The 10,120-nt window shown below is 40.2% G+C and overlaps 1 protein-coding gene across 2 annotated transcripts; it reads left to right on the top strand.

Annotated features, from left to right (window-relative positions):
• Positions 1–1,328: 1,328 nt before the first annotated feature.
• On the top strand, positions 1,329–9,386 carry F2R (coagulation factor II thrombin receptor). 2 transcript variants are annotated; one of them, XM_058827592.1, is made up of 2 exons: positions 1,329–1,617; positions 7,909–9,386. In XM_058827592.1, exons 1-2 carry the CDS (start codon positions 1,557–1,559, stop codon positions 9,108–9,110), a joined length of 1,263 nt encoding a protein of 420 aa, XP_058683575.1. In that variant the 5' UTR covers positions 1,329–1,556; the 3' UTR covers positions 9,111–9,386. The 2 variants fall into 2 exon arrangements, with proteins under 2 accessions (XP_058683575.1, XP_058683576.1); XM_058827593.1 differs by lacking the exon at positions 1,329–1,617 and adding an exon at positions 1,716–2,160.
• Positions 9,387–10,120: the final 734 nt, after the last annotated feature.

The raw sequence follows: 10,120 nt of genomic DNA on the forward strand, positions 1-10,120 counted from the left end.
ACAAAGATGAAAGGGCATAGCCCTATGACTGCTTCTAATGTCGGTGACTAAAATACTTCCTGGAGGTTCAATCTGAGTTTTTCTTCATATGTTTCACAAACTCTGTAATCAATATATTCCTCAAGCACTCAGGCCCACTGGTTAAGTCTTCTTGAAATGTAAGAAATGGCAATATCTGCTTTTTTTGAGAACTTGAGTAATTTTTACAATTACCTGTTTTAGTTCAGTTCTACTTTGGGTTTACAAAGTTATGAGTTTATGTTTATAGAACTGTGAGACCACAGAAATGACCAATAATAGCTTCACTTTCTCTTCCCAGATGAAACAATTAAATCTGATTAAAGTATTTTCTAGACAGATGATTAATTCACTTAAGTATAAGGCATTTTTTCTAAGTTCCCTACAGCGTGGAGGTTGATAAGAGCTGTAGAAAGGCTGGCTAGATGTAAAACTTGTATTTATTTCTTGCTCTATACAAATGGAGTCAGCTTCAACCATGCTATAACTAGCACTGTCAGAGGAGCACCATAGAGACATAGAACTTACTGAGAACCAGTACTTATAATTAGGGAAATTCTTTTTCCATAATTTTTATTCTCCATTAAAAACAAAGGTCAGTGTTTCTGCAGTAATAAAGGCACTTCATACATATAAGCAAGTTAAAATCAGCCTTCCCCTCCTTACCTTTTTTTGTCTGTACTGCTGGATACAGTTGAGTCATGGATAGGACACCCTAGCAAGCCAGTGTCCACTTTAAAGCTTCTGACTGTCTTACAGGCTTTATAAAAACAAAGGGATAAAAACACTGGCGTATTTTTAAAGCAAAGCATTAAATAATAGCTGCAAAATTACCAGAAAATTTTCCTATACAGCCTTCATGTAGGTTCTTGATACAGTAGCATCTCTAAAGGAGTGCACAAGCTTTCGCACATGCCACTGGACTGGGGGGTGGCACCACTTTCTCGGGGATTTTGGACGGCAGACAGGGCTGCGGAGCTGGGCAATGAATCACTCTTGGGTAGCCCCCCTGTGTTTGTAGAGCAGTTTACTGAACACAGACAGGCAAGCTTGGACGCCATCTCCTTTATACGAAGTACATCGACTGTAAGGAGCTTTTCTGAACCAGCGTGATCTTTCAGCTATGAGTAATGCAGCCATTTCATCTGGTCTTGGAACTGCTCCCGTGAGGCATTCGGACTGCAAATTTGGCAAATTTAGCTTAGGATAATTCCTCGAGCAGAACCCTTTGTTCCAGAGCTCCTGACCTCTCACCCCGCCCGAGCCCGCCACCGCTTCCCGTGTCCCAGCGGGGCGCGGGGGCGGCTGCCGGGGCTCTGAGTCCCGCGGGGGCGGCGGGCGCTGTCCCTGCGCCTTCCCCTCCCCTTCCTTCCCCTGCTCTCTCCTCCCCTGCCGCCGAGCCCCTTCCCTGCGGCTGGAGGAAGTTCTGCTGCGGCTCTTCGCCAGCCCCAGCCTTCTGTGCGCTGCGTTCGCCAGCCCCGCGCTGCCCGCACGGACGGACGGACGGACGGACGGACTGCGGGAAGGAACGCGCGGCCATGCGGCCCCGGGCGCTGCTGTGCGCCCTGGCGCTGCTGTGCTGCCCGCCGCCCCGGCCAGGTGGGTCCGCGGGGAGGCGGGGGCCGGCCGGGGGCCTGGCGGCCGCATCTTCCCAGAACCGCGGATCGTCAGAACCCGTCCTAGGCATAGCACCGTGGGGCCACACGTAGCCGGGTCGTGCGCCTCCTGCTTGGGGACTTTAGTGCGAGCTCGGGCCGAGTTTTCTTGGGCTCTTTGTGCTGATGGCAGCGGCGAGGAGAGGCTGTTCTTGGTGGTGAAGGATGGCTTGGGGTGACGCCGTAGCTAAGGAGGCGGGCAGGCAGTAGCAGGTGGTAGTGGAACGGACCAGATCGGCGAGACTTCTCTCTCTGCTGGATTCTCTTAACTTTTCATTAACAACGTAAGACGAGGGAATGACGGCTGAATCTCTAGGCGGTGCAAACCTCGGAAGGCCTGCCAACACAAAATAGTTAAGAATATCCACCCCAAGTAGACAGATGAGTTTCGAGGTTATTTCACTAATTAATAGCAACATCAGCACTCTGACTGATGAGTTCATGGATCCGTCCAGCTCCGAGCTTGTTGGACGATGGAGATGCTGAGGTAAGGAAGGTGAGAGAAGACATGCATGCATGTAACTTCACACCTTACGGTAGAGGTACAGCAGTACAAAGGATTGTACATTTAGAGATTAGCACGGGGTTTTTTTTGCTATTACTATTTTGCTTGCTTCAGTTTAAGATTTTTTTCAGTCAGCTAGTGGTGATAGTGCTGCTGTAGAAATAACTTAGTCCCATGAGATGGCCTGCAGTAAAGCCTCAGGTCCTACGTATGTTAAACAGCTGATTGGATGAGCAGCTAAGAGGAAATTTCAGAGTATAGCACACTTCGACTACTGAGCTAAACTAAAAGGGGATACACCTAGTGTTTGTAACTGTGCTGGGAGGGAAGCATCAAAGAGGGCAAGTAATTTTTGCTAGACAACTTTTTGGCACAAGGACAAGTGGGAATGAAGCTGTTGAAATCATGTTCATATGGAAAGCCTAAGGAAAATACCTTTTTAAGAAAAGGAGTGGTGGTGTAAAAGATACTATACATGTTAATGCTAGGAAAGATTTCACTGTTGGGTGCTGTTCTTCCAGTTGCTTCATGCACAACAGAACTAACAAAACACCATCATCTGAATATGTCTTCTGCTCTTCTTGTGCTCACTCCCATCGTAATAATGTAATTTCCCCACTGTCCTAGATAACCTTTCTTGTTTTTACCACAATGTACTTGGTTCCTGTTGTCCATGCACTGTTGTGTCCTGAGGTCTTCTCTGGCCTTGGCCTGCAGCTTTTCTCCTGCTTTTCCCCCATCCTTCACTATGCACAGTTACCACATTACTGACGTGAGCATTACTGACCTTTGGGCAGGTGAAAAAGCACTAGTTTTGGCAGTAGGTTGGTGTTATGTGCCTACTGATTATCTGCCCAGGTGCTGTTGAGGTCTGAATTTGTCTAGACTTCCCTGCCTTGGGACACTGCTGGCAAGATAGATAGATGTTACTGTTTGTAGCCAGCATATATAGTTAAAGAGATAAGAAAGGAAAGCAAAAAGGAGCAGACACCCAGTTGAAGAAAACAATAGTTCAAGAAAATGTGTTCAGATTGCTACTACATCAGTTGTGTAATCTAATAATTAATTCTGTATAAATGGAGATGTAAACTCATAAAAATTCAGTTTAATTTTTTTTTTACAGCAAATAACTGTCATAACTCCTACAAGATTGTGTCTTATTTTGTTCATTGATGTGTCTGGCATGCACTTCACAGTCTGCTTTCACATGCATAATTTATGGGCCATTGAGTAATTTAGATTCTAGATGCTTATTACTTGGACTTATACTAAGCACAGATAAAAGAAACCTATCTGTTATAAGCTCGTATGCAGCTGTCACCAGTAATGCCCAGAAATCAGGCACAGGGAAGATATTTAACTGGCTTATGTAGGAGCCTATTCTCTAGTGTCTCACATCACAAAGATATCCCTTGGGATATAAAGTCTGCTGGCTTGTAACATTCTGTCCATACTTAAGGCTGACAGAAATATTTTTCAGGCTTGTTGTGGAGCTCAAGAGTGCTCTTTAAGATTGGTTAAAGCTGTTGTATTTTTGCTGTCTAATTCTTTCACAGAGTGGTATGCAGAGTAGTCCCTTGCATATGAAAGTAGACATGAAAAGAAATCACAACATATCTCTGTATTTAAAAAAAAAAAGTCAGGGTAAGCAGCATATGTGTATACTAATTGTGAGATGAACAAAATTTTATATACTTTATATAATTTATACTTGATATAAAATAGCACATTGTGGATTGTTAAAATTAAACAATCACAAACTTGCTGAGCTTTCTACATAATTTCTCTATGTCCTTGTTGGAGAACTGATGAAAAAATCACAGGGACTAAAAGAAAACTTTGGGCAACTTGTGTGTCATACTGATTCTTTGTAATTTTTTGCCTTTTGAAGTACTTGTTGGAGGCAAAGAAAAGTCTGCTTATCATTCAGTGTCCTGACTACACATACCACAAGGACAAAACCTCGGTGCTTTATCCTACTGTTTCTTTGTTCATAGTTTACTAATCTTGTTCTTTCATACCTGTTTAAATTTTATAGGTATTTTGACAGAGCAGTTATTCTCATTGCTGATACGACAGAGTTACTATTTGTTATAAAAGTAGAAATCAACCAAGCTTGACTTCTTCCAAAAGGACTGGATGACTGCCTAGAAAAATAAGATGACCCTTTGAATATTTGTGATCATTATACAGGTCTTTACTTCTGTTTTCCTAACAGATTATTTTAATTATAAAAAATAATTAAGCTGTAGTGAAATATGTTTTAGACAAATGGTATCTATAGCTTGAAACCAGCTAGAAAAAATAATTTCACACATTCTGGTGTAGTTGTAGCTATCAGTAGTTTCAAAACCTTTTCTGTAGAACTACTGTATATTGGCAGTCTTGTACTAACCCAGTTTAAATGTAATGCCTCTTTCCCATACTGACCTTTTTGTTTGCTGTGACAGTTCATTACGATCTTTTGAAATAATATGACATGATTTCATCCTCTTCCCTTCTGTGAATATGTCTCTATCTTTTTCATATAAACACTGGCACAAAAGGAATACAAAACCTCAGGAGAGTATCTGTCTTCTTTTCTGTTTCAGAAAGTATGGAGAGCATTTTTTTTTTTTTCCTAGAATTATGCAGACACTGTCATACAAGCAGCTTGGTAAAGGATAAGAACTTATACATGGCTGTCAAGCTTTCAAATTAAATTTAATTTCATCAAGAAAGTTTACGTCATTATTCTTTATATTATCAAGTAGTACAGAAATAGCAGGTATGATGCCTCGTTACATTTTCCCACAAAGCTGGCTTGCAAGTAGTACCTCATGTAATCTAAGTTCAAGATGGGGACATGGATTGAGAACAGGAGTCAGCATGGAGGTGATGTTAACAAAATGAAAGTTGAGTTCAGCTCTTAGAAAGCCTTTGCTTATACAAAGAACACGTACAAAGTGAATAGTTTTCACCAAATTAGAATATTGTTCCACAGAATTTTAACTAAACTTAAATTATTTATAATTTTTTGTTCTGATTTATTGTAATAGGATTCTATTTTTAGAAAATTTCTGTAATGGAGTAAAACTGGATAAAAAAGATCCAGATCCTTTCATCTAATAAACTTGTAAGTAAGATATCTCCAAGAATTCAGGATGTAATTAAAATTATTAGCCATGTTCAATTAACTATAAGCAACAGCTAAGACAACGTCTGGTCGTCAGTAAAAGGTACCTGTACCAATCATAGCATGTTTTTCATGTGACATATTTTTATATTGTTCTCAATTGTAACGAGAAGTGGGTCAGGTTATCACCCATGGCATCTGCACTAAGAGACTTAACCTTAGTTATTAAGGGTGAGTGACTGTGATTGGGTTGGCTTGCTAGTTCTCAAAAGTGTGAAACTACTGCACAGCTCACCTCCTTCAAAGTTCAGGGATACTGAGATGAGAGAGGTGCTAGTGCCTCAGTTACCATGTTATGCAGTGGTAATCTTAGCAACCCAGTTCTTAACTCCAGGCTTTACCCTCTCTCTGTTCAAGTCTGTTTATATCTTGTGTTCCCAAAAACATGCATTCCTCACATGGAACCATGTCACCTTTTTGTCTGGTTCTCCACAGTGTTCTACAGTGGTGGAGAAAGCAAGAAGGACATGTTGACCTTTGGGGGACAATTATCATTGTCTTCTCTTTCAGTAATTTTCTGGTTTGGAAATCAAAGTCTTAAATTCATAAAACTTGTGTGTACTGGAGATACTATAGGTACAGATTTTTCCTCACTTTTATTGATGTCTTCACCATGGAAACTAACTTCTGGGTGTAAGAAATCTGGGGAGAGGGGGTGTTAATTCAAGTATTGTTATAATCCTCCCAAAAGAGATGAAGACCAGTGGTGTCCTTTGTGACATATTTCTATTGCAGTGATCATTGAATACAGAAAATCTCCTAACTCTTTGATGTCAGCCACCAGCTGAAGGTAGAGGCGTCATACAAAAGGACTTGTTCTGCAACTTAACTGCCAGCTACTGGGAGCTGACTCTTTGAGCCATCCAACTGCTTGGACTAAATTTACAAAGAAGTGTTACATATTAAAGTTCTATAGCTCAGCCTGCTGTTCTTGTGCTCTTTAAAAAGACAGAAAAGACCCTTGTATAAATGTGTTTAGTGCCCTTCTGTGCAATCACCAAATCTCATGTACTTTCTGTCATTTCTGCTTCAAACTACATCATTCTTACTACAGTCTCTGTAACAAGCTCCCAGCTACCAGCAGAGGTTGCAATCTAGTCACTTTGCATATGAAAACTATTCTCTCAAACACTTCCCTTTTGTTCCTCTGCCCCTAGAATGCTGCTGCTGTGACACAGCATGGTACATAAAGCACAGCCCCTCTAAATAAAATCATTAAATTGCCTTACCAGTCCTCTGATCTCCCCCCACATTCTAGTTTGAATTTCACAAAAATCCATGCTGGATAGGGCCCTTCTCTCACTGCTTGTGCACAAAGGGAGGTAACTGGCTGCTTAAAGCTGCAGCCACTCTTCTCTTTGCCATCTGCCTCCCTCAGATGCTTTGGTTAAAAAAACTGGTTTCAATTACTATAGAGCAAGTAATTGCTTCTAACAAGCAGCATTTTACACAGGTGAATCATTACCATGTACTTTCAGCTCACAGATCTGAGCTAAGACACCCTCATTTTTATTTTAATTGTCTAAGATCCAACAAAAGATCAATTGCACAGCCAAACAGGTGACTGGTTAATTGAGTAGCTGTAACTTTCTCACGTCTGGCTACCCACAGTACACTTGAATTACTCTATGCCAAAGCAGATTAAGCCAAAACTGAAAATGATAAGTCTTACAAAATATTTCTCCATACAAACAACTTTGCTGAAATAATGCCTAGATAGCATTTTTGATTGGCTGGGGTTTTTTTATTTTTTTACATAAATAACCCCCTGCCGCTGATTTAATGTTTTATCGCACTGATTTCCTGTTTTACAACATTTCAAAAAACAGAGATAACCTGTCCTGACTTAGCTACCAAACCATGCTGCAGAAGACCTTGCTGTAGAGGGAGCTGTAGGTTTCAGAACCCTGCCCCAGGGGTATGGCAGACGCACACTATCCTGCACTCCGTGGGTTAGGATATAGAACTTGGAAAATGTTCCAGCACAATATGTGGCTACCTGTCTGTTACAAGCAAAAGGTCAATCCACGTCTGCCTTGAAAACTGCTCTGCCATCTCTCTTGATGGGTGCCTTCGGGTTGAGTAAGATGTCTCCAGAGCACACAGAAATATTTCAAAAACATGATGTTTTAATTGCACTTTTTGTGATTTTGGTGATGAGTACTTCTAGTGGGAATTTTGTGTATGAGTACTAGTATCTATGGCAGCATCTCATTTCTTAAAGAATGTGTGAAGGGTGTGGCCAAGACAGTTCAAGGCTGGCAAATTCTCTCTTGTGTTTGTGCTAAAGTTGTCCAAAGAGAGCATAGCTAGAATCGTTACTAATAAAAGCTTTCAAGCTAAGAGATAGGAGACAAAGGAGGACATCTTACCCAAAATTGTAGCAGGAAGAGCTAAAATAAAATGGCTGACCTGTGGGCAAACTGTGCTTTGAATCGGAAATTGCCCTTATTATTTTGTTTACCTAATGTAATCTTAACTTTCCTTCTTGAAAGATATTTTCACTTCCCTGTACCATCTAAATATTGGTTTATTAATGCTTTCTTTCTTTTCAGGCTTTCCAAATAACAGCAGCATACCAGGCATCAGAAGTTTTTCCGTGCGTATTTCTTCCAGTCCAGAGGCTGATCTTGTACCTACTGACGGTGATATTGAAAATGACTTGGAAGTTGGATCAGGAGCCACCAATCAGACTGGATTATTCCTACATGAACAACGAATGATGTCAGTTCAAACAGCAAGATACCTCACTAGCCCGTGGCTGACCCGTTTTGTTCCTTCAGTTTACACCCTAGTGCTTGTGCTGAGTCTCCCTCTGAACATTACAGCCATACTTGTGTTTCTGAAAAAGATGAAAATCGAAAAGCCAGCTGTGATATACATGCTGAATTTGGCCCTTGCAGATGTTCTATTTGTAAGTGTGCTTCCATTTAAGATTGTCTATCACTTTTCTGGAAATGACTGGGTTTTTGGGCCTCAGATGTGCCGTTTCATCACTGCTGCCTTCTTCTGCAACATGTACTGCTCAATAATGCTTATGACTAGCATAAGCTTTGATCGCTTCTTAGCAGTGGTGTACCCCATGCAATCCCTGGGGTGGCGTACACTGCCTCGTGCCTCACTGGTTTGTTTTATCATATGGCTTGTAGCAATAACCGGAGTTATACCTTTTCTCTTACGAGAGCAAACAATGGAAATACCCAGGCTAAACATAACTACCTGCCACGATGTGCTGAGAGAATCCGAACTTCATGGCTATTACCTCCACTTCTTCTCTGTCTTCTCTTCTGTGTTTTTCATCGTGCCGTTTATAATTTCTACTGTCTGTTATGTGTGTATCATCCGCTGTCTTAGTTCTTCCACCATTGTTGCAAAGCAAAACAAGAAGACACGTGCCTTGCTCTTGTGTGTGGCTGTTTTTTCTGTTTTTGTTACTTGCTTTGGACCCACAAATATTCTCCTCTTAATTCATTATATCCATTTTTCATATGACAACAGCTTAGAGTATCTCTACTTTGCCTATCTACTCTGTGCTTCTATCAGCAGCATTAGCTGCTGCATTGACCCCTTTATTTACTACTATGCTTCTTCTCAGTATCAGAGACAATTTTTCAGTCTCTTCAATTGTAAAAAGACTTTTGATCCTAACAGTAGTAACAGCAGTGGCCAGTTGATGTCTACTGCTAGTAGTAGAAGGGCTACGTTGACTACTAATGTGAATAACAGTGTCTACAGGAAATTACTAGCAATCCACTGAGATAATGCATCTTATAATTGTTTAATTTTTACACAGTTGCAGACAAAGACTGCTATATCCAAGGAATGCAAAACTTTAAACCAAGTTGCTGTACAATACACAGCTTTATGAATCCAATATAGTAATACACAATTCAAATTAAAACTCTGTATGTGTGTGTGCATAGATATATGTATAAATATGTATAGAATATGTAAATACGTTAATGTAGAGGGGAAAAATAATTTCTTAATAATAGTTGTTGAGTGTTTTTCAAATAAACTTTTTTCACACAAATCCTTTGCATTGTTCAGTTTATTGAAGAAATCCCATTTTAGTATTTTGAACTGTATCTATCAGGTTGAATAAATTCTTATATATGGAATCACTCCGTCCATCCAGTTGTTCCTGTAAAAAAGTGAAAATATCTTTCCAGGCTTTTTTTTTGTTTGGTTGGATTTTTTTCCCTCCTATGTGCCATTATTTCTAGAATTATCTAGTAACTTATTTTCTTAGCATTATTTTGAATCTTGGGACACTGAAATTGTTAATATCATGTTTTCACATATTCCACTTCAAAACATTCTGTATGGATTTCTTAATGTGAGGAACCAAAACCCAGCTATTGCTTGGTGCAGTGTGTGACATGGGAGATAATTTCCAGCTGCTGGAGCTAGCTTGTTTCTGGTGTTCCTACCATTAGTATATGCTAGACATTTTGGTTAGGAATGTGGTATTTTTGACAATCAGTTTCACAAAAATTTGTGGGATTTTGTTTCACAATAAATCAATGGCTCTCAAAAAAATACAATGGAAAAGCTCTATTCATCACGTTACACAGTTTCCAAATACGTTTTCTAGCACATGGTTAATCATCATGCATATATTTAGGACTTGAAAATATCCTTTATGCCTGCTAGCAGGGACATTTTTCCCATTTTACACTGTGTCCATATCTACTGAAATAGCTGTGGTATTTAGCTAACCAACAGCTAACTTCATTCTGTGGAGCAGTCTTTTGCTACAAAGAA

Source organism: Poecile atricapillus, chromosome Z (genome assembly GCF_030490865.1).
Source record: "Poecile atricapillus isolate bPoeAtr1 chromosome Z, bPoeAtr1.hap1, whole genome shotgun sequence".
Lineage (NCBI taxonomy): Eukaryota > Metazoa > Chordata > Aves > Passeriformes > Paridae > Poecile > Poecile atricapillus.

Bases quoted from the DNA above. Each gene is read 5' to 3' on its own strand.
- F2R (XM_058827592.1), top strand. From the start codon at position 1,557: ATGCGGCCCCGGGCGCTGCTGTGCGCCCTGGCGCTGCTGTGCTGCCCG. The intron at 1,618-7,908 runs GTGGGTCCGCGG...CTTTCTTTTCAG, and splicing joins CTGCCCGCCGCCCCGGCCAG to GCTTTCCAAATAACAGCAGC.